The sequence below is a fragment of the Bos mutus genome, chromosome 24, assembly GCF_027580195.1.
Source record: "Bos mutus isolate GX-2022 chromosome 24, NWIPB_WYAK_1.1, whole genome shotgun sequence".
Taxonomy (NCBI): Eukaryota; Metazoa; Chordata; class Mammalia; order Artiodactyla; family Bovidae; genus Bos; species Bos mutus.
In genome coordinates, this window is record NC_091640.1 from 42326772 (window position 1) to 42351528 (window position 24757).

General features: G+C 49.0%; 1 protein-coding gene across 1 annotated transcript in view; it reads right to left on the bottom strand.

Annotated features, from left to right (window-relative positions):
- The window catches only part of PIEZO2 (piezo type mechanosensitive ion channel component 2), a 255891-nt gene that overhangs the window by 11593 nt on the left and 219541 nt on the right, over positions 1-24757 (bottom strand). The window contains 13 exon segments of the mRNA XM_070361473.1: positions 1147-1294; positions 1988-2146; positions 2877-3091; positions 3183-3330; positions 4355-4487; positions 5456-5708; positions 9187-9369; positions 10842-11100; positions 11352-11681; positions 14036-14203; positions 17792-17958; positions 19109-19275; positions 22098-22157. Coding sequence (XP_070217574.1) covers positions 1147-1294; positions 1988-2146; positions 2877-3091; positions 3183-3330; positions 4355-4487; positions 5456-5708; positions 9187-9369; positions 10842-11100; positions 11352-11681; positions 14036-14203; positions 17792-17958; positions 19109-19275; positions 22098-22157 — 2390 coding nt within the window.

A 24757-nucleotide genomic window follows, 5' to 3' on the forward strand; every position in this document is an offset into this window, starting at 1 on the left:
TGGGAGAAAGACATTTTACTTTAAATTCCTGAATATTCGAAACTGTGCCTTTCAAGGGGGTCCTCCTCCCCTTGGCGGGTGGAAAACATTTTAACTTTGTTCGTGACACATGTTGTCAGGACCACATGTCCAAGCTGGAATCACCTCCATTTGCTGCATCAAGGGCTCCCCAGCCCAGAGCTCAGCCTGCAGGCGAGTGGAGGGCTCAGCTCTGCCATGTGTCGTGGAGGCTGCTTGGGTCTACATGCCTGTTCCATACTTAAATGCTGCTTCTACGGGACCTGTCTCCTTTCAGGGGTACTCTGGAGGCTGGACTACATATGTATGGTAAACTTTTGAAAAAATCCCTTGAATAATCATGTTGTTGTTCAGTCGCTAAGTCATGTCTGATTCTTTGTGACCCCCATGGACTGCAGCACACCAGGCTTCCCTGTCCTTCATCATCTCCCAGAGTTTGCCCAAGTTCAAGTCCATTGAGTTGATGATGCCATTCAACCATCTCATCCTCTGTTGCCCTCTTCACTTTCTGCCTTCCATCTTTCCCAGCATCAGGATCTTTTCCAGGGAGTCAGCTGTTCGCATCAAGTGGCCAAAGTATTGGAGCTTCGGCTTCAGCATCAGTCCTTCCAGTGAGTATTCAGGGCTGATTTCCTTTAGGATGGATGGAATCATAATTCCATCCACATCTAAACCTTAAAATCCAACCTAGCAGAATGAGCAGACATTTTCACTTTAATTTCCTTTGCACAAAGAGGTTGCCTCCTCTGTGTCTCATTGAAGAGTGGCCCAGAGGGTGAACCTGAGTCTCAGACACCTGGACCACTTTCCTCCAGCACATCTCACCCCCTCCTGCTCCCAGATAAGCCATTTCAGAATGACTGTGTGGTCCAGCACCGTGTCACCTCTTCTCACAACAACACAACAAGCATCTGCCAGAAGAAGAATCATCTGGAGGCTCTTCTCGCTATGGCAGCAGCAGGTCCAGACTCCTAACTCCAGCAGGGTGAAGTCAATGGGGTGTTCATAGGTCCAGGTGGGTTCTGCCTCATTTATTGGGCCACAAAACTTGCAGAAGTTCCTATCAGTCTTATAACCGGCCTGTATCTAAAAGACACAAATACGGCTGAGACACTGCTATTGGCTTACTTTTTCCGACTCCCGCCAACACTTGAGGATGAAGATGTGAGCATAGATGTCCTCCACACAGATCCAGCTGGACAGGCTCAGGGTCGTGTCTGTCCACACCCAGTCCATCACAGCCCTCAGCTCCGTCAGGAAAGGGACAAGGCGGAACCTGTGGAAACCAAGTCTTGTCAGAAGGACAGCTGTGGGCTGGCCCCATCGCCGGACAATCTTGCAGGCTCATGGAGGTCCTGACTGTCACTGTTACTATAAAAATTCAACATGGAATACAACTGCTTTTCATTATCAGTCCGTTAAGGAATGGTATTTGCCTTTTCTTTTTTTTTTTTTTTTTTTTGGCTGATGGTTTTAAAAAACTTTTATAAATACATTTGAAGTGTCTTCAATTTCTTTAAGTCTTACAGTTATAGTTTTCTTCGTATAAAACTTAAACTTCTTTGGCTAAATTTATCTTGAAGTATTTTATTATTTTTGATGCTCTTGTGAATGGGAGTGTGCTGTGTGCTCAGCTGCTCAGTGGTGTCTGACTCTTTGCAATCCCATGGACTGAAGTTCACCAGGTTCCTCTGTCCATGGGATTCTCCAGGCACGAATACTGGAGTGGGTTGCCCTGCACTCCTCCAGGGGATCTTCCCAACCCAGGGATCGAACCCATGTCTCTTGCATCTCCCACACTTGAGCAGGGAGGAGAGGGGGAGAGTCTTTACCACTAGCGCCACCTGGGAAGGCTCCCCTCCTGCCATGGCCACAGAGTCACTCCCAACCCTGGCTGCCCCCCCATACTCCTACTGCCCCCGGCCCCCCATACTCTGCGCGTGGCCAGGATGGCACCGAGCACCCTCACCCCTGGAACAGGAAGAGGTTGACGTAGTTGTAGCTCTTGGTGAGGAAGTTGCCGAGGACCCGAGTTGGGTAGCCGCAGCGGATCTGGTAGGCGGACAGCCCGAAGTACACGCACTTGACGAAGTACCACAGCTGCGCGACCAGGTTCTGGCTGAACTTCCTGGGCGAGAAAACAGAAAAGTACAGGGTGGGATGCTCTTCTGGTACAGAAGGACACCAGTTAGGGTGAGAGAAAAGCCTACTCTTCCCTCTGGCTTCTAAAGGCAGGTCCTTATCACAGACGTCTCAGCCGCATTTGGTTGGCAGGAGTCATTCCTAAGCTAATGACATCCTCCAAAGCTGGGAGAGCAGTGTGGTCACCCGAAGAATGCCCCCAGACCCCACTCTAAGATGGGCATGTCCTCACCCCTAGAACCTGGGAACGCGTGACCTTCCTTGGCCAAGAGGACTTGACAGACATGCTAGGGTTGGGGACCTGGGGTTGGGAAGAAGTGTAGCTGCCCAGGGGGCCCCACAAACAGGCCTTAGCCAGACAGCCTTGCTCGGCTGTGGGCAGGAGACGTGGCAGGGAAGAGATACAGGGTTTGGAGAAGGAGGAGGAGACCCTGAGCATCTCTGGAAGCTAGAAGAGGTCAAAAGATGGATTCTCCAGGGACTCTCCAGAAAGGACCGTCGTCCCGCCCACATCGTAATTTCAGTCCAGTGAGGCCTGGGTCTGCCCCCTGGCCTGCAAAGCTGTAAGACAATGCACTTGCATTTAACCCTGACTTTGCAGTGGTACTGATTAACCCCTATCCTCTCCTTCCCTATGCGCTTATCCTTACAAAACATTTCCTTCCCCTATGGGTTCCAGGAAAGTGGCCCCACAGCTCCAGTTCCCAAGGCCTCACCTCTCGGTCACGCCAGGCAGGATGAAGAACATCCAGAAGTGAATCCCAAACACCAGGATGACCTGGAAGATGACCTTTCCTAGGACAGTCTTCCTGAGGTAGAGCGCCCGGTCCACCACCATGGTCCCAAACTGAATGAGCACCATCACCAGGAAGGGCCCCGGCACCTGGTCCTCGGACAGTGAGGACGTGATGTCGGCCGCAGCCGAGTGTTTCTGGGGAGGAGACCGCAGGCTCAGTCCTGGACGCACCCACAGGACAGCATCGCTCATCCCCGCGGTGTGGTGGCCTCGGTCCCCCACCTACCCCGAAGGCCCAAAAGCCGAAGACAATGATGACGAAGTCCACGGTGTCCGCCAGGAACATAAGCACGTACACATCGGTGACGGCGCTGTAGTCGGGGTGGATGAGGTCGTAGAAGAACTGCCTGATGGGCACGTAGAGCTGCAGGGTCCTAGGGGACAGACGCCCAGTGTGGGCTGGGTGGAAATGCAGGACCCCCAGAGACCCCGTCACTCTGCCCTCTGCTGCCCTCCCGCACAGCTCGCCCTCCCCTGCTCCGGCCTCAGGACACTTCACTGGGGGCAGGGGCCCCTGCTCTGCCACAGACTCTGCACAAGTTCACAGCTTCTCTCCGGAAGCATAATGGAATGGTAGCCCCGGAAACGAGGGGCTGGTTTGTGCCCTGATTCAGTTGCTCTCCACCTGTGAGACTTGGATCCTGCTACTGAACCCTGTGTGCCTTCCTCTTCTGTAAAAGGTGTAACGAGACCCGAGGGACAGGGCTGCGGTGAGAGTGACAGGACCCCGTGGTCCTGCTGGCCCTGGTAGATGCCAGGAGCCCCCTCTCCTCCCCTTTCTGCCCTTGTCCCCAGGGCCAGGCATCATCCTGGGCTCTGGGGCTCAGCCTCCTTCATCCCTGTGCTTCCACTCTGGCTGTCTGCCAAGCCTCTGTCCCTTCTCTTCATGGTCTGTAATTCAAGACCATGTCCAGGTGAGCACAGCCCTTGGTCTCAGAGCTCAGGCTCAGGACCAACCTTGAGGCACCGGCCCTGTTTTCACTCCCGTCTGCTGCCGGTCTGCCTCCCTGATACCTGGGAGGGGGGCCCTGTGACCTTGGCTGGTGACCCTGGGCTGCATGAAGGACAAACCACTTCTTGAATGCACCTCGGCTTCCCTCTAGAGGGTGAGCATATCTCTGAGAACCTTCTGATTTGACTTCACTGCCTGTCTGGTTGGACTCATTCGTGTGCCTGGAATTATATACCATGAGCTAGTGTGTTTAGAAGTGCAATGGATATAAAAATGAATCATCCTATTGGAAAGTGATTCTTGAAAGCAATATCATGGTGGGGCATTTTGTTCTGCCCAAAGCTGATGACACTTTTGATGGGAGAGGTCACTTCTCAAGCATGTTGCCTTTGGCTGTTGCCGAGGAAGTGCCCCCAGTCCCCAGGTATCCTCACTCATTCACTCACTTCTTTATGGTAAAGGCTTTTGCTTTGATTAAGTGTTCCTGCAACTTCTCCATGTAAAGTTCCCGTCTGCTCTTCTGCTTGACGCTCACGACGCTGCTTCCTTTCTGGCTGCTGTTCCGGGTGCTCGTGCTGCCTGGAGACAAGAAGGAACTGAGACGCGCCCTGAGTTGTGCGTCTGTTGCCGTTAACTGTCGCAGAAGCCCACCAGCTCCAAGGCAGAGGGACAGTTGGAGGCTGGTTAGAGGGCAAGATGCACAGATGCCTGTAAGAACAGCAGCAGAGAACTTGGGATCTGCACCCCCTACTCTAGTTCCATAGCCAAAGGCGTCCGTGGGCTTTCACACCCACCTGGCTCCTTCCTGGGTGGCTGTGGGACCTCTGTCCCAGGAAGAATTAGACTGGGGAGCAGTTTTCTCCTGCTCAGTGGGGTCCCAGGTTTTGGTTGTGGGTCTTCTAGCCCAGGTCCAGGACCATGCCTTTTTTCAGGACCAAATTTCTCTAACTGTAAAACCAATATGAGATGGCCTGCCAGTGTTGGCCAGAGAAAAGATGAATACAGAGGGTCTGGAGAGCTGCAGACAGGAGTGCTGGCAACACAAAAGCGCAGTTACCCCAAGAGGGGTGACGCACGTGTATTTTCCTGTCACTGGCTGTTCGGTAAGAAATTAGTAACTAACGTGGGAAAAAACTAGGTGGTTTGACTTAAAGTTTCTATTGATTAAATCTAAGTGCACTTTCAAAATAAATTGTGATGCACAGCATTCTGGGCACACCCGGCAGAACCTCTGGGTATGATTGACAACTACCCTGTGTCCGACACTCACTAGGTACGAGGCAGCGTGCTGGTCACTTTTCACCAACACCTGAAACCTTTGTCCTAGGTGGGGGTTGGAGAATTCAGACAGACACCCTAGACAGGGATGTGAGCGCCCCAGGCCACACAGCTCAGCCAGGATTTGAACTTTGTCTGGTTACAAAGTACATTCATTTCACATCGCAGTATCTGCTGCCTTGACAGCACGCAGCTCCCTTGCCCCTGACCCCTGGCACCAGGGAGTAACTCTGCTCAGGGGTCCTTAGAGCGACACCACGCAGCAATACCTCTCTTGGACCTATTCGAGGAAAAGCTGGACCCCTGTGATGTCTGGGAGCCGCTGCTGGAGCGCTTCCTCCGGACGGCAGCCGGCTGCTCGGGGAAGGTCACGTGCACTGACTCCACGGACGCGGCCAGGTTGATGGACTTGAGCGAGTCGGAGGAGGCCCTCCTGCCATGGCCGAGGGACAGCTCATCGTCTGAGTCCACTTTGTCTGAGCCGCTGTCCACAATGTCATCTTCATCCCAGAGGCCGTGACACTGAGGAGGCAGGAAAGGGACAGCTCAGTCCGCTGTCCAGACAGAGGCTGGGACTCAGCCCCGTGACATCCAGGCCACCAGCGTGTCCCTCAGGATCGGAAACCACACGTCGAACGGGGCGACTGCAGCCAACGACCCTGATGGACAGAGGAGACTGCTAGGAGAGCACGACCTAAGTGTTCCCACCGAACACTGACCAACAGGCAGGCGAGGAAGTGGTGGATGTGTTAACTAACCAGACGGGGGTCCTTTCACCATATACACGCTTATCAGTCACCACATATACACTTCTGATACCTTACAATTTCACTGGCCAATTATACATCAACAAAGGATCCTTCAGTTAAAGCTATGGTTTTTCCAGTAGTCATGTACAGATTTGAGAAGGCTGAATGTCAAAGAATTGACACTTTCAAACTGCGTTGCTGGAAAAGACTCTTGAGGGTTCCTTGGACACCAAGGAGATCAAACTAGTCAATCCTAAAGGAAATCAACTCTGAATATTCATTGGAAGGATTGATGCTGAAACTGAAACTCCAATACTTTGGCCACCTGATGGGAAGAGCTGATTCATTAGAAAAGACCCTGATTGAGGGCAAGAAGAGAAGAAAGTGACAGATGAGATGGTCTGATGGCATCACTGACTCAACGGACACGAATCTGAGCAAACTCCAGGAGATAGTGAAGGACAGGGGAGTCTGGTGTGCTATAGTCCACGGGGTCACAAAGAGTTGGACATGACTTAGCAACTGGACGACAATACATCAACAAAGCTGAAATTTTTTAAAAAAAGATTAGAAAACCAAAGCAAGTTCAGGGATCCTAAGAAAGCTTATTATCTACCTATATGTACTTTTGCAAACTCATCACACCCCAGTGACTCACGAAAGACCCCCCCCCTCCCCAAGCCAAATGGAGCATTAGGGACTGGCAGTTTGCAAGGTTACAGAAGGCAGAGGGAAGATCTTGGTCATAGTCCACATAGGTAAAAGCCTGTGTGAAACAGCCCAGCAAGTGGGATAGAGGTCAAACACACATTTACACGTATGTGTGTATGCATGTATGTGTGTGTTGCAGCCTGGCGGAGCAGAGACCAGAACCTGTCCCATGACTTGAGGGTGCGGCAAACTGCGCCCTTGTGATTGTCCTGGTAAGCATACTGAATGGACATTCTTGGGGCGGACGTGGTCTCTGCTCCACTTCACTGCATACCCCTGTGTCCATCCCCATGAAAACAAAACAAGATGTTCCTGATCAACAGCAGAGCCTTTGCTAATCAAACTCCCCAGTATAGCTATTCCCTGATGATCTCATGTGACTTTTGCCAATAAAAGTGTGGGCTGAAAGGAGCCATTTTGTCCTTCTGTCATGGACAGCAAGAGGGCTCCTTGACTCCCACTTGCCAAATTATATATGTCTGTCGTTCCATTACGCGCTCACCCCTGTTTCAGGTCTTTCTCACCCGCTGTGCTGGGCGTGGCATGTGTGTGCCTTAACTTAGTCCAAGCTTGTTCTGAAAAGGAACTAACAAAGATACTACTTGATAAAATGAATGTAAGACATGTTATATCAATACAAGGAGACACAGTTAAAACAAGAGAAGGAAAGTGAGATTCTGACCATAGGCATATCAATACATCCAAGGCATGCTGTATGACAATCTCTAATGTGTAGACTTAAGTAGCGTATCACAGGTTCAGCTTATATTTCACAGTGTTTGAGACAAGGAACCCCACAGATGCTCAGCAGGATGACAGGATGTGCAGATCCCAAGAAAGTTACCCTGCAGACCCGTCTTCCCAGAGCAATGCAGGTATGGCTTTCTCAGAAGCGGCCTCTCTGGGAGCACAGCTTAGGATCCCAAGGCCTATGCATTGGGCAGTCTCTCACTAAACCAGTGGTTTCAGAGCAAAAACCATGAGAAAAGCAATGCTCCTAAAAGGGGGTGGGCCAAGGTCAGGCTGGAGAGGAGACCCCAAATTCTAGCTCCCCAATGATCTGCCTTCAACTCAGGCAAGACTTGATGGATCCAGTGGTAAGAACCACACACCTTTCAGGCAATTCCCACAAACACAAGATAATCAGGGTGCCTTCATCCCAGGGTGGGCTTCACAGGTGGCACTATTGGTAAAGAACCTGCCTGCCAATACAGGAGACATAAGAGGTGTGGGTTCGATCCTTGAGTCAGAAAGATTCCCTGGAGGAGGGACTGGCAACCCACTGCAGTATTCTTGCCTGGAGAATCCCGTGGACAGAGAAGCCTGGAGGGTTATAGGCCATAGGGTCGCAGAAGAGTCAGACATGACTAAAGCAACTTACAATGCATGCGTGCATCCCAGAGTAGAAATAGGGGGAAATTTCCCCCAGTTGACCACAAACTCCATTATTGAGTACACAGTGTTGAGAAAACAAATGAACAAAACTGTTAACAAAGAAAACAAGCGCACACAGACAGACCTCGCCTGTGGCCCCCAGCCCCTCGCAATCCCAGCGCCGGGTGCTTGGGGACAGCCCAGGGCTGGTAGGTGGGCAGTGCGATCCCAGTGCTGGGTGCTCGGGGACAGCCCAGGGCTGGTGGGCGGGCAGTGCGATCCCAGCGCTGGGTGTTTGGGGACAGCCCAGGGCTGGTGGGCGGGCAGTGCGATCCCAGCGCTGGGTGCTCGGGACAGCCCAGGCTGGTGGGCGGGCATCCCATCCCAGCGCTGGGTGGTGCCCAGGGCTGGTGGGGGGACAGCCCAGGGCTGGGTGGGCGATCCCAGGCAGGCTCGGGGCCCAGGGCTGGCTGGTGGGCGATCCCAGCGCTGGGTGTTCGGGACAGCCCAGGGCTGGTGGGCGGGCAGTGCGATCCCAGCGCTGGGTGCTTGGGGACAGCCCAGGGCTGGTGGGCGGGCAGTGCGATCCCAGCGCTGGGTGTTTGGGGACAGCCCAGGGCTGGTGGGCAGTGCGATCCCACAGCCCAGCGCTGGGTGCTTGGGGACAGCCCAGGGCTGGTGGGCTGGGTGTTCGGGACAGCCCAGGGCTGGATCCCAGATCCCAGCGCTGGGTGCTTGGGGACAGCCCAGGGCTGGTGGGCGGGCAGTGCGATCCCAGCGCTGGGTGCTTGGGGACAGCCCAGGGCTGGTGGGCGGGCAGTGCGATCCCAGCGCTGGGTGCTCGGGGACAGCCCAGGGCTGGTGCCCAGGGCTGGTGGGCGGCAGTGCGATCCCATCCCAGGGCTGGTGGGCGGGCGGGTGCTGGGACAGCCCAGGGCGGGGACAGCCCGGGCTGGTGGGCGGGCAGTGGGCGATCCCAGCGCTGGGTGCTCGGGACAGCCCAGGGCTGGTGGGCGGCAGTGCGGGATCCCAGCGCTGGGTGCTCCCAGCGCTGGGTGGGGACAGCCCAGGGCTGGTGGGCTGGGGCAGCCCAGGGCTGGTGGGCGATCCCAGCAGCCCAGGGCTGGGTGCTGGGGGACAGCCCAGGGCTGGTGGGCGGGCAGTACCTTTAGGATGGAGCGGTGGAAGAATAGCGCCAGCAGCTGGATGAGGTCGTAGAGCACGTAGGCGTCCTTCTTCTCCACCCCGATGATGTTGGGTGGGTGGTAAGGCTTGTCCTTGTTCAGTTCCACATTCTTGTTCCAGGGGAAGAACCCAAATTGGAAGAAGTATTTGACCACAATGGCCACCTGCACAGATGTGAGAAATCAGAATAAATGATGCCCTTTAAGAATAGTTCTAGACGAGGAACAGTGATACAAAACTTATGGGGAAAAGTCTCAGTTCTGGTGCTGGGAATGCACACAGCATGTGGAATAACGAATTCTCCTTCCACAGATACTGACTTCAGGACAAGGCCAGAACCACACCTCCAGGGCCTGTGACTACAGACACATCGGGGCCGTGGAGGTTATTCCTGACTTGGCTCAAATGACTTCTGCTATTGTCAGGGAGTGGGCTAGTTTCTGGGCTTCCCAGGTGGCACCAGTGATAAAGAACCCACTTGCCAATGCAGGAGAAATAAGAGATGTGGGTTTGATCCCTGGGTTGGGAAGGTCCCCTGGAGAAGAGATTGGCAACACATTTCAGTATTCTTGCCTGGAGAATTCCATGGACAGAGGAGTCTGGAGGATTACAGTCTATAATGTCGCAGAGTTAGACATGACTGAAGTGACTTAGCATGCATGCAAGGGCTAGTTTGTGCTGATTCAGTTAGATACTTATACGAATATTCAGCTATTAAATGAGGTCATTAGGACAAATGTGAACAGCAGGATCTTTATTCTGCAAGTATGGCTTTAGTTTGTAATCTTTAGGAGAAAACTGCACAGGCACTATAGACAATTTTCACTTTATTCTGCTCTCTTTCCTCTCAGCATTTTATTGCTCACTGGAAGTTCTCCTCAAAAAGAAATAAAAGCAAATGAAATAAAACCTTGCCAGCCCAGGGTATAAACGTGGAGATGTTTGTAGAGATTGACACTGAAACACTCCTCCAATGTCTACATCATCAGGGTTAATTGCATCCAACTGTATTTCAAGTGCTTACTGTACTGTATGATCCAATGTCCACTCACTGATCATTCATGGCCCTGGCACCGTGCTTGTGTCTGCCTCGTACTTACTGTCTTGCTGGTCAATATCACAGGGCAAAAAAAAAAAAAAAAAAAAATCACAGGGCAGACACCAGACCTCAAAAGCCTCCCCCACCACTCACCAGCTGGGTAAAGTGAAAGTGTTAGTCACTCAGTTGTGTCTGACTCTTTGCAACCCCATGGACTGTGGCCCCCCAGTCTCCTCTGTCCATGAGATTCTCCAGGCAAGAATACTGGAGTGGGTAGCCATTTCCTTCTCCAGGCAATCTTCCCAAGCCAGGGATCAAACCTGGGTCTCATGCATTGCAGGCAGATTGTTGACCGAATGAGCCATCAGGGAAGCCCACTTTGGGCCAATTATTTAATCTCATAAAGGCTGTTCCTTATTCCTTTTTTATGGAATGATATCAGCTTCTATGTTGTGTGAGGTGTGAGATGTGAAAAGACAACTATAGTTCTCAGCACCAACAACTGCTGGTTATAATCACATGCTGACCTAAGACGATTCTCTAACTGACTATTTACATGAAGCAGGGGTCAGGCAGGTCCACTGGAGGGACGCCTACCTCCGTGTAGACGATGGCCATCATCCAGAAGCGCCTGCTGGGCCGGGGGACGGACAGCATGGCCCAGAGGAAGATGAGGATGGGCAGCACGAGGGTAATCATGGAGGCAGAGACCATGTGGTTGAGGATGATGACAAAGTAGCACACCATCTCGGAGCGGGCCACCAGCGTGTTGTACAGTGCGTAGAAGAGCAGCAGGAAGCGAGGCTGCCCCACGTAGAACTTCTCTGACTCCTCCAGCTCGTCGTCATGGAACATCCTGCCAGAACACTGGCCTCAGTTCCTCCCCGGCACTGATTCCACGTGGCGAGACCTTGCCCACCCCTCCCTGCTGCCTGGGTCCCCAGGCGTCCTGTGCTGTCAACCTCCTGTCATGTTACAGAGACAGAGGTGAGCACGCATGTGGCTCTAAATGTCTGGGGGGACCTTTTCCATGTGGTCTCTGCACCCAGTAGCCCAGTGGACACTAAGGGTCACTCCCAGCTCCACTGCTGTGGCCGCAGCTCTTACTTGTTCAGCAGCAGCTCGCTGGCTGTCAGCTCGTGGGTCAGAGGTGGCAGGATGCTGGCCTCCAGCCGATCCGAGCGGCTGTCATCCGGGCTGACTTCCATGTGGGTCTGGCCGGCTGAGTCGTCCCGGGAGTCGAAGGACAGGCGCTCAAAGCTGACAGCCTTGCTGTAGGATGGCGGGGCCTCCACGTCACCGTCCTCCATGGGATCCTGTGGGGATTTGGCCTCCCGGGCCCCCTCGGGCGCCTCCTCGTCCTGCTCAGCCTCCACTTCCTCGATGGTCTCCGTGGTCCCCTGGCGCGAGTACAGCATCGTGCACTGCGTGGGCTCGCTGTCAGGAGACACGGAGGGCGCCGCCTGGCCTCAGCAACCCCTACAGCCTCCTGCGGCACCCGTGGCCACGCACCCAGGCACGTGGCGGGGATGCCTCCTCACTCCCCACGTTCCATCTGCTTTGCTCCTTCTGGATAATCATGTCTGGGTGCAGAGACGGGGGAAGGGTGCTGGGTGGCAGGTCCCGGGGCGCCAAACCCTCTCGTGCATAACTTTTCAGTCCCATCGATGGTCCTAGGCAGCAGGCCCACTGTTTATTTCCAGTCAAGACACAGTGAGCACAGTGCACCTCCCAGAGCACAGATTGTAAAGAAAGGTACTCAGGGAAAGCAGATGTCTCAACTGGCTGGGTCCACAGGTCCACAGAGATGCACTCTACTCTCAACAGACCCCACACCCTTAAGGGGAGGCCCGGAATGGTGGACCATTGGCAAGATAAAGCCTGCCTCATTGTTTATGCTGGCTCCTCCCTGCACTTCCATCCTGTGCCTTTTCTCACTGGTGCCTCTGACACCTGACTGGACGCTCACCATCGTGCTTTTCCTGGCTCCCCACCACCTGGCACGTGGAAGCCCCGCCCACCACTTTCTGCCCCAGGGTCTCTCCTGGGGCTGCACCCACCCTCCCCTCTGACTGCCCTCCCGCTTTCTCCTCCCACTGGTTTTGCACTGCCAGCTCCTCTTCCAGCTTCATTTTCCAGGAGCCCCTCTGTCCTGGTCTTTACTCTACTTCTGTGTCCTGTCTTCCCTTTTGCATCTCTCCTCCCCTTCTTAACTCTTCCTGACAGGTTCATGCAAAAAACACTGGAAACAAAAGTACAGCAGCCATAGCCGTGAGATCAAGGTCTGCCTGCTGTGCTGTGTACCTCAACACACCCGGCCTTGAAGAGAGGGGGAAAAGTCACCTGAAGATGCCGAGTATACGGGGTGTGCAATGATCACCTGTTAGGCGCTGAGAAGGTGCTGCTCCCTAAATGGTGTGTGTGACCAGCTGGGGTCATATCGCTGAGACGCTTAAAGGTGCAGACTGTACCCATTTCTCTTGTCATGGACACTGGTGCACACACATGAATGAATGAATGCATCTGGCTGAGCCTTGAGACTGAAGAGCCAGAACTGCATGAGCTCTTGATCCTAATTCAGGGTTGTTCAGGGCCCCAGGACTTTGGCCCTACATGTGCCTACAACACATTAGGCTCTCAGAATGCCAAGACAATGCTTTTGGCTAAGACTTACCTTGATTAGACATGACCGTGAAACTGACTGGTCACCCAGTTCACAGTTTTCAGACCACTGGAACCAGCCCCACACCAGGTTCTAACTTCCACAGGGACCATAACCTATCACAAGAATGCTCTTTATGGTTTTTGATAAGGTCTGACCCCAAAGTGATTCAGGTAAATCCTGGTACGTTCAGGAATCAGCAGATTGGAATGGCATAGCATGTGCCCACCAGAGGACATCTTCAATGACCATGGCATTCCCTGAAACACCAGGTGCCAGCCTCCTGAAGCTCTGAATGTACATACGTACATAGCTGCTGGAGACAAGGCCCTAACATTGGCTGACTTGCCGACACTGCCCTTAGATTCGGGGTGGGTTATTTGGGTGGTTGTTTGGTGTCAGGATAAGCACAATACAGCTTGTGCTTCTGTGCTCCTGTTGATTTTTCAAAGAAGAGCTTTTGGATTTTAAGCAAGTGATTTCATTTCTATGCATGATTATAGTTTTTATCGTGAGGTTTAATGAGAAAGCGTAAGCCCAAAGTAATCTTTCCCAAACCAAACAAGTTAAGGTCTCCCAAGGTAATACATTCTACTGCATAATAATATTATTTTAAAAACAATGGTTGAATATATTCTAACTTGCATGTCAGTTGGGCTTGTAGCATGTGGACAGATTCATTCTGTATTGACCAAATGTGACTACATACAGGATTTGGGATTAACTCCTACTGTGTAGATCTTTGGACAAAATTCTGAGAAAGTTTCCTACTCTTCCTGACCCATTTTTCCCCCTGAGGACTGCCTACAGGCACCCTCAACCAAGGAGGAAACATGCTTGCTCCTTTGGAAATAGAAAGTGTGAAATACTTACAAAATGGAGGAGAATGTTTATAGTAGGATTTTAAAGAAACTCCTAACAGACAAAAAGCAAAGAGCGGTTAGTTGAATAGAACACTATCCTGGGAACGACCAGTTGTGTCCCAGGAAGGATGCTGGTTATGCTTTCATTAGTCATGCACCTTCTTAAGACAAAAGTGAACGAAAACACACAGGTCACAATAACTCATCTGTGCAATGACACGGAAGGGGCTGACACGGTCACAGACAAAGCATGCACGGGTGAGCACCTGGAGCCTAAGCTGGTGCTCTCGGCGGACGAGGAGGACACATCCATGCTGAGCATTTTACGGAGCCCGGGCCGAGCGCGCTCACTCGTTTTAGGCACAGTTTCTGGTCCATCTAAATCATCAAGGGTGGACTGCCTTGAGAACAGCATGGTTGCTTCCGTGTAGCAGCTAGCAGCGCAAACAGTTACAGAGACACAGTGTTAAAACAGCGCCGGAAACAGGAGTCACACACGTCAGAGACCCAGATACCGCCATGCAGCAGACCACATGCCACTCCAGCACCACGGACAGCGGCCACCGCAGCGGGGCTCCGGGACAGAGAAGGGAAGATGAGACAGGATAGCACTGGGCTGGGAACAGGACTGCTGACAAAGGATGAAGTGTTGCTCTCTGGGTGGGACAGGGAACTAGAATAATGACAAGTCCTGACCTGTCTCTCACAGAGCAAAATTCATCTTTACAATTGTACAGCTGAGGTTTTTTTTTTTTCAAAGACAGGAAATATATTTTATTCAGAGCCCCCCTTCCCCAATCCTGAGTTCAGTTCTTAAGCAGAAATACCTGCTCAAGTAAAATTTATATAAGAATGCCATTTAAACAACATGGTTTCCAAAAGAAAAGAAGGAAGCTCAGGACTGACTGCAACAAACTGAATTTTCCACCCCATTTTCTGAGTGATATTCAGTCGAGCCAAACTGGATGGCTTGGAGAAGAGATGCTGGTTTGATATGCAACTGGATATAAACCAACATCGAAAAGAAAAGAAAAGAAATGGTAAAAAGGCAACAACACAGGAAGTCCAGCAGTGGCAGGGCATCTGGTCTGTTAACTGTTCATTGAGCCCAATGAGTGATTTTCTCTGTGATCACATTCTAGGTCTCGGCAGATGTCAGCAGGGTGAGATCCCACTGGCTGAATCCTCAGCACCTGTCACTCAACACTCAGGGAGGAAACTGAGGCAGATTCAGGGCTGAGCTGCTACTGGGTGATCCCAGTAGCAGCCAACAGCTCAGATGGAGGCATGATTGCAGTTCACATGTGGAGTTGAACCCCAGAGGAGAACACCCCCTGAAGCTGTTGACATGGAGGCTCCTGGGGCACTGGCTTCCAGCCTGAGAGTGAGTGACCCAGCTGACCTTTCATGTTACAGACAGCTGATTTACTGGATGAACATCAGCCTCTAGTGATTGCACCAGGGGACCTATTGTGTGCCGGCCACACAGTAAGTGCCCTTAGTCAGTGACTGTGGGGGCAGAAATGGAAACCATTCAATATGAGGGAGTGACCTCTGGGGTTCCCTTTAGGGGTGGGGAATTTGAGGCGCTCATGGAACTGTTAAAGGGCTTTCAGGTTCTCAGAGCCATAGCAGCCCCCACACCCAAGTGCTCTGTGGGAGAACACCCTGACTGCATGTCACAGCCACATGGCCAAGACAGGACCCAGCAATGGGAGAGGGAAGGGACAGGGCGAGCAACCAAACGGTCTCTAATAAGGATTTTAAAGAACAACCCTAACTCCTTTTGATGCCAACTCATCCTGAATAAAAAGAGGAGATAATGGTGAGATGAACTAGAAACATAGTGGACATTGATTACCTGCTGGGGTTTAGATAAATCCCTTCCCCCTCTTCTGGGTCTCAGTCTCATCATTTATGAGATAAGGGAACTAGATCTTTGAGCTTCCGTACTGTTTCATATTTTCAGAGGGGGATCCCCCAGCCTTTGGGGAGTTTGCAGCAGAAAGAGGCTGTGCACCCTGACCTGCCCGATTTTCTGTGTGGAATCAATGCTCTGACCACAAAGTCCTCTTTACCTTGTTAATTCTTGGGTGATTTCTGCCACCACGCAGCCTGCCCTCAGACCCCACACTACTGGGTTATTTGCAGTGGATTAGCTTGTCGTCCAAGCCAGGACAGTTTTAAAACTGAAAGGGATGAGCAGGAGCTTTACAAAAACAAGTGACAAATCTAACTGATGTCCTCAGGTCATTGGAGCCATCCCAGGGGCACACAGCACACACTTCAAATAATAAACACTCTGCATGTATCTAGGAATGTTCCTTGGAATGTCACCAATGTTTCCTGAAGGAACTTTATTTTCTGGGAAAGTAGAGGATATCTGATTTCATACATCTGGATTTGAAAGAAATCGTGACTGTTCCAGTAAGTCAAACGGAACATAAGCACATTTGTTAGGTTCCTACTCTACTGTCTGCTGAAGGGAAAAGTGGGTGAGATGGGGCAGGTGGGACAACTCCTTGCAGGTTGGGTCCTTAAGGGGCTGGGCCACATAGAGCGTGTGGGTCCCCGCACCCCTGACGGGGGTGATGCTACCTGCCCCAGGGCATAGGTGTGCTGACGGCAAATGCCCACACCGGGGTCCCTCCCAGAAAAGACCACTGCTTCGTCAGAAATCAGCGTGGCTTCCTATGGACTCTGTTGCAGACACACAATTGTTTGGAGATTTGAAAGTTTCCTAAACAACAACAACAAAAAAATGGAAGTTTTCCTTGGCCTTTAAGAAGAAGGAAAATATGTTCACTCCCTTACTAAGGGCATAAATGACCAATATTGTGTCTCCCTTTTCTTCACATTACAAATAATGAGTAAAAGGACATTAAAAATAATTTTAAAGGTGTTGGTTTTCTATTAGTAAGTTTGTTGATGGATTGACCATTTAAAAATGTTGGAGTATTTTGACAGTCTTTGTTAAAAGGCAATCAATGAATTTTAATATCTCCCACCTCACAGGTTTTGACTATGGGGGCAGATTTGTCACCTTGGATCAGATTTAAAGGCAGTTACCTGATTTTGTTTTAGCCAGTCTTTGTTTTCTTTTTCCTCTTATCCCTCCTAAAGTTGTGGTTTACAATATTTACTCACTTTCTTAACTAACCATATTATCAGTTGTTACACAGCTGAAAGTTACTAATCCAGGAATCATGTATGTTTATTTTATGAACAACTGATTTTCAGTTCACGTTCTAATTTTCTGTTTGATTCACTGGGTTGAGAATTTGGTTCTGGAGCCACTATTCTTAAGCCAGGCTCATGCGTAAAATTCAGGAAGCCTGTGAAACGCCTGAAGTTCTATGGGGAAAAATGTGTAATTATGTGTGATTTTCCCCTTTGGGAACTAGTCTGCAGCCTCACACACTGTCATAAGAAGTTCACATCCCTGTCAAATGGGGATGATAACAGTACATCTCAAAGGGTCTGTTAAGGAAGAAGTGAGGAAACCCCCACACAGTGCAGCCCCAGGGAAGGGTCAGTGTAGGGGCCCGTGTGAAGCAGGGGTGTGACCACACAACTCGGAAGGTGGGGCCCACAGAACCACTTCTCAAATTTTTACGATTCCTAATCATACAGTAAAATTTCTGAAAGAAGATGGAGAGCAACAGGTGGCAGAAGACTCTAGAACAGAAGATACTTTGTGGAACAGCGTTTTAAAGGCATTGAAGATGAAGTTCTCGATACAGTTACTCATTTTGTGTCAGGAGGCTCATCTGACTTAACTCCAGCTTGGAAATCCCAGTCCTGGGCCCGTGGGTCACATGGGTCTTTCTAATAATTTATGACTGATATCTGCTTCTCTCTGCTTGGACCAGGGGCAGCGATGCTCTGCTGGGCCATGCCCACGGAGACAGCCCAGAGCAGCTGGGCACTCCCAAGGTTCTGATTAGCTTGCACCTCTCCCATCACCTCTCACCTCTGTCATCCCTGTGGAAAGCAGCACCACTGTGGAGCACGTGCCCTACCTGGAGATGCTGTCGTGGGAATCCAAGCTGTCCATCCTGTGGGCGGTCTGGGCACCTGCAGCAGTGCCAGCGTGCTCGTCGATGGTGTCCAGTCCCGACTCCCTGGACAGGTTCATGATGTGGTTCTGGTAGTACATGTGGATGCTCTCCCGGGTTGGGACGTTGCCCTGTGGAGAGGGAGACACTGTCACAGCCCTGTGCAGACGTCAGCGCTTCTCAGTACGGACAGCCCTCCGCCATCACACACACCTTGAGCAGGATGAAAAGCCAAGTTAGTCAAGCTGAGGATTGACGTCAACTCACTGAATTAATGGTGCCAGATGCTACTGGGTCATGCTGAACAGGGAACCCCTCCTAGTTTAAGGCTGAAGATGGTCAAATGTACAACTTGCAGTTATGAAATAAATAAACCATGGGGATGCAATGGTGACTAGAGTTAACGATACTGTATTGCGTATTGAAAAGTTATTAAGAGAATAGATCTTCAAAGTCTTCTTCACAATAAAATTTATAACAGGTGCAGTGATAGAAGTTAACTAGATCTACTGTGGTTATCATTTTACAATATACATAAATACCAAGTTATTATACTGTAAGCCTGAAATGAATAAAATGGTATATGCCACCCACATCTCAAAAAATAAAATTAAAAAATTAAAAAGGAATCCCTTTTCATATGTTGATAATTTTGCTAAGTGAGAGTAACCTTTCCAGCCGTGAACTTTTTTTTCAAATGTAACCTAGAAACCATCTATGCCTATGTTTTGTCTTAGTCACTCAGTCATGTCTGACTCTTTACCAGCCCATGGACTGTAGCCCGTCAGGCTCTTCGGTCCATGGGATTTCCCAGGCAAGAATATTGGAGTGGGTTGCCATTCCCTTCTCCGGGGATCTTCCGGACCCAGGGATTGAACCTGGGTCTCCTGAGTTGCAGGCAGGTTCTTTACCTTCTGAGCCCCCAAATGTGTATATTCCTAATTTTCCCTATGAGAAGTTTCAGGCCAAACTTCCCAGACTAAAGCGCATGATCCTTTATGAGATACAACAGAATCAGTGCAGCTGGGAACCGTGGTGACGAGAGGTAACAGAGTGAACATGCTGGCCAAGATCCTAGGACTCTGAGTGTGTGTGTGTGTGTGTGGTCTGTATATTATCATTCTGAGTGTGGAAAATACTGAAATATACCAAAAAAGCAGAGGGGTTATGCAAAGACTGGAGAGGAAGGATTTTGTCTGAGCCTCTGTGGAGGTCTGGACCCTGGCTTTTAGAACTTTTGTGACTCGGGCAGAAGCGAAGCAGGGTCTCGAGCAGGGCTACCTTCTTGATCTCTCTGGTCAGCATGCAGCGCTCGATCCTCAGGACAGTGGAGATGTCGAGGTGCTCCCTGGAGATGGAGTTGAGCCACGTTGTGAAACTGTCCACGGTTGCCAGAAACAGGACCCAGGTGAACTTCAAAATATTAAAGATCCTCTTGATGATGTTGTCTAGGAGGAAGAAGAGAACTTGATTTAAAGGGACATTGCACCCTCAGTCATGGTGCTGTGTGTGGAGCAGTGGTGTTTTATCAAAGGCAGCCCTGCCTGGTTTTGTCCTTGACCCTGACATGGAGAGACAGGGCCGTGGTGGGGACGGGAGGCACTGGTGTGCACAGGCATGGAAGTGGTGGGCAGGGTTTTCCACACCTGCACTGGCAGCACCCAAACCAAACTCAGATAGAACTGTTAACCTTTGGTCAACGTCGGGAGCCGCATTAGGCGTTACTGACAAAATGGAGGCATGGCCCTACACCCTCACCCTTTGTTCCGTAGGCACGGACCCGGAATGAAGGAGTTAGGCTTTGTGATTCTGACTTGTTTTTTCCTTTTCTCGGCTGAGTTGACTGAAGAGAATATTAAGGTGCTTATTGTTTTTGAGAGGAGCATAAGAAGGCATAAAGCCTTCTGCAGCTGTGCTCAAAGAATAATTCATAAAGTTAATCACTGACATTTGTTTAAGGACTTTTACAAAAAAGTGTTCCAGGGTGAGCACACAGGCCCCAGCTTGAGGCCATGGGAGGGACTGCTATCTGAAGCCCATTTGTGAGAAAAGTGTTTATAGCAAAGGAGTTTGCTGAATTTAGGGCTTAGGAATAATTAAAATAGTTAGAAGCTAAAGATATAAGGATTGCTGTAATGTTAGCATATTCTACTATAGCTTATAGAAATTAGGGACTTTAGAGATATTATTAGCTAGAAGCCCTTTCTAAGAAATAGTGAGCTTAGGATACTAGGGGCAAACAGGACTTAGAAAGATAAGAAATAAACTGAGGAGTGTGGTATGCAGCCCAGACATTAGCATGAGTTACAGGGTATTCACAAGGACACATGAGAAGAAGTAGATAAGCGAATTGCTGAGGCAGGAACTCCTTTTGAGGGGCAACAATGATTTATGGAGACAACAAATCTGGGTCAGTGGGAACTGAAAATATCAAACCTCTGACCTAATGCTTTTATAAAAGTATAAAAGAGAATCATAAGCTTGAAATAAACAGGCAGTCCAAGAAAAATGAGAAGCTGCCTCAGTTTCTCGCAGACACCGCCCACCCCTTCAAGTTGAATCCCTGGCTGCTGGAGCTGGACTCCGGCAGGTCAAAGCTTCAGTCGAAACAGGTCCATATAGAGACACCAGGTCTAATTAGAAGTACAGCCTGCATTCAAGGGTATTTGCTACTGGCCAGAAACAGTCTGAATCTATCCAAGTAATTGGTTCCTTTAATGCTTTTCTTGTTCTGTTGGTTCAGTAAGACTCTGATGTTTCCCACTACAGCTGAACTGTAGTTGAACACCTTTCAAAGGTATTTCGTACAGAATTCAGTCTACACACTAAGACTCTATCCAAAGCCCTGTATCATCTTCCTCACATGTATTTAATGACACCAAGCTATGCTTACTATAAAATTCTGACTGTGTGGTCAGTCCTCTCCAAACCATAGGAGCCCTGAGATGCCCACTGACCCTGGGCCACCTCCCTCCTCTTGGCTGTGTCTGGGACCCGCCTGGGGAGCTGCGTGTGACCAGCTCACCTCCGACGCTCATCTCTACCCCCGAGTGGTCATGTAGATTTGGGAAACTTGGCTAGTTTTTCTCTGCCTTGGTTTTTTTCTGTGTTAAGTGGGGAAGAGGGCTTTGAGGGAGTTGAACAAGCTAATGTGTGTAAAGCTTATGGCAAAGGAGACAAGGTACTCGAAGCAGGGGCACTGTTACCAGGAAAAGGTTTGCAGGAATAACAGGGTGTTGCCCCACAGACAGCAAGACGATCGTCTGGACGTGGAGGCCCGCTTCAAGGACCGTGCCTCTGAGGGCTTGGAGAGCCTTTGGGAAGTTTTGTGTCAACAGATGGCATCCATGGATGTATTTGTGTCCAGCACAAAAGAGCCTGAACACCTTGCCTGTGGGTAAGTGGTGCACCCAGGACTGCCAGCCCTGAGGCAGAGGAAGCCACGTGTCTGTGGAGCCAGAGAGGCATGTGGGTTCACTACATTCAGAGGGTTTTGTTTCTCCTCTTTTTTTTTTTCTGATGCAGAAATGTTCCCCCCAGTCTCAGGCTTGGTGAAGCCCACATGCCACTGGGCCTGGGCTGGGGCTCAGAAGATGTGAGCTCTGTCCCTGACAGTGTGGAGTCCTGAGCAGATGCGCTGGGATTCAGGTTTCTTCGCTAAAAGGAGAAGTCAGCCCAAGCCCTGGAGGCTGCTCATTTCCCAGTGTACTTACCACTCATGCGTGCTCAGTCGCTTCAGTTGTGTACGACTCTGTGCAACCCCGTGGACTGTAGCCTGCAGGTGCTTCTGTCCATGGGATTGTCCAGGCAAGAATACTGGAGTGGGTTGCCATTTCCTCCTCCAGGGGATCTTCCCCACCCAGGGACTGAAACTACCTCTCACTTCACTCCTTTTCCATGACATCTAAATGCCAATATTTTGGGGGGCCTCCATGCTGATGGTTTCCCTGGGACATTTATAATTTGTTCCCAACTCCCTTTCATAGGCATTTGGGTAAAGGACTTTACACATGGACTCTAATCCGACATCTCATCCCACAATGCAAAGGTAGGTCTCATTTTCAGAGTCCCTTTGCAATTTCACTAGAGATGCAATTTCACGAGAGATGCGATTTCAAGGGATGCTGATTATTGAGTCACAGTCCAGAAACAGGATTTAATTCACTGTTTCCAGGCAGCCTTCCTCACGCACCATCTGGGAAAGAAACATAGTCCCACTCCCAGCCCCCGCCCCCACCTCCCCTGCTGATGGGCATCTTCACTTTGTTACCTGGTCCATCAGACTTCTTTTTGACTGGCTCATCCTCCCGGTCTTCCCACTCCACAGGACCTGCCAAGAGTGTCCAAGAAACATGAGTTACATCCTTTCAGGGTAAATTAACACTGATGCTACACTTCTGGACTGAGAGGAATTTTATAATGAAATCTGGGACGTTCCGCCTATTTGAAGAGCTCCCAGAGAAGAGTTGTCAGAATTCTGAGCTTTCAGATTCTCCTCACTTGACTTCAGAATGAGTATTGTGGAGTTGGGGATGGTAAACCAAATTGTTTGGTCAAATCTTTCCTGCTTCCTGTTGTTTAATGGCCTGTGAGTTGAGAGTGGTTTTTGTATTTTCAATAGTTGAAAAAAAGTCTGAAGAAGAAGAATATTTTATGCATATTAAAATTATATAAAATTCAAATTTTGGTGGAACATAGCCATGCCCACTTGGGGACATACCATCCAAATCTGCTCAAGAAGGCAGGGTGAGTTGCAGCAGGAATCTACAGTGCAAAGCTTATCATATTTACTATTCAGCCCTTTATAGAAAAAGTGTGCTGCCTGCTGTTAAAAACTATGAGGTTGTAATTTTGAACACCTTGAGGATCAAAATACAGAACCCAGAAACATACCTAAGACTAAATGGGAGATTAACACTGTCAAAAGGAGCATTTAAATTAATAGAAAAAGAAAGATTCATTTACCAAACAGGCTTAGCATAATAGATCTCTGCTTCAAAGAATAATAAAAATTCAAAAGGTAAATAAAATTAAGAGGAAAATACAAGAAAACATATGCATAACACCTGGGGGGGAGACTTTCTTAAGCAAGATGAAAATACAGAAATTCCAAAAAGAAACCTACTTGAGAGACCTACTTGACATCAGAAAAAAATTAAACATTACTTAGAAAACGTACACCATGAACTAAAAGATAAGCACTGGGTTGGGAAAAAAGATACTTGTAACACTACAAAAGGATAATATTCCTAATGTAAGTATCTCCTAGATTAATAAAGACAATCCAATAGAATATTATGAAATGTGATAAAAATGTTTAAATCTTGGATTTGAAAGTAAAATTTATTTACTTTTGTATTCAATTTTTTTTCATTTTAATATTTACCAAGAAAATTTGAAATAAAATGTTCAACCTTATTAGTTTCATTAGTCCATGGAATTCTCCAGGCAAGAATACTGGAGTGGGTCGCCATTTCCTTCTCCAGGGGATCCTCCCGACCCAGGGATTGAACTCAGGTCTCCTGCATTGCAGGCAGATTCTTTACCATCTGAGCCACCAAGGAAGCCACCCCTGCCCCCCCCAAAAACCAAGAAAATATGAAATAAAAAATATTCAACTTTATTGGTTAGGAAAATTCAAATGAAAACAAAAGCTGTTTGTCATCCTTGAAAAGACACACGATAAAAAGAGTAGTAACAGCCCATAGGACAAAGCTCCAGGGAAATAGACCTACACCTCAGACAGAGGAGTTTAAATTTCTAAAATCTCTTGGGAAAATATTTATTAAAGTAAAAAAAAAAAGCACCCACTTTAACCCAGAAATTCCACTTCTGATCATCTATTTTGGGGAAAGTGTGTGTTCTTCCTGCTTTTGCCATGCATTTAAACACACACACACATGACTACATATGAATTTTTGTGTGAGGAAATCCTTGATAGTGTTATTTATTGTGGCAAAAATTTGGAAGCAAATCTTATATCCATTAGCGATGGAGGAGTTGGATAAATTATGCATATCCATATTACAGAATATTTTGCAGCTATTAAAAAAGGACGATATAGTTTTATAAATACTTAATTGGAGAAGTGTTCATGATATATTGCTAATGAACATACAGGAGAGCCTGTGCAGCATGGACTCACTTTTGAATCAAAGGAAACAGTACCTGCCCACAGGTATGTATACCCAGGAAAGGGGTTGAAGAGAACACAACCCCTGCAAAGATTTGGTGCCTTAGGGTAGCTTTCCAGGCTATACTGCATCCGCTTCCTTACTGCTTGACTTGCTACATCCTCAGTGTCTTAATTTTGCCTTTTTAAACCAATCAAGTAACATAAAATGAAAGCTACAGGAGGCAGCAGGGAGCAGAACGGTCAAAAAAGAGAACAGCTTTGCCATTAGAGCTCCATTAGAAGCTATGTTTTCCTTTTCTTTTCTTGTTTGAATACATTTTTAATTTCACAAAGAATCAATATACACATTTCCTTTGTAAAGAATTAAAATATAACAAGCCTGAAGGTTTCTTTAATCCTACCCCTTACTCTCAGCCTCCCCACCTCTTCTGCCAGAAGTCACCACAGCAATTAACTGGCTAAGTTTTCTTCCCAGTCTTTTCCTTGTGCATTTATACACGATTACATGCATCCATTAAAAACGCAAAACATTGTCTGGAGGCACTTCGGTTTCGTTTCGTAAGTGGTTTCATAATGTGCATGCCAGCATGCTTTTCACTTAACAGTATGTCAGGAATTGTTCTCCATGGCAGTTCAAAGTAATTCATTTTGCTTTTTAACCTCCTAAATAGTATGCCGTAATATACTGGTCACATAATTTATTTGGTTCTTCTTTACGTGGACATTTAGGATATTCCAAATTTTCGTTAGTGATAATGTTTGATGAATATTGTTAGACACATGTGCTTGTGAAT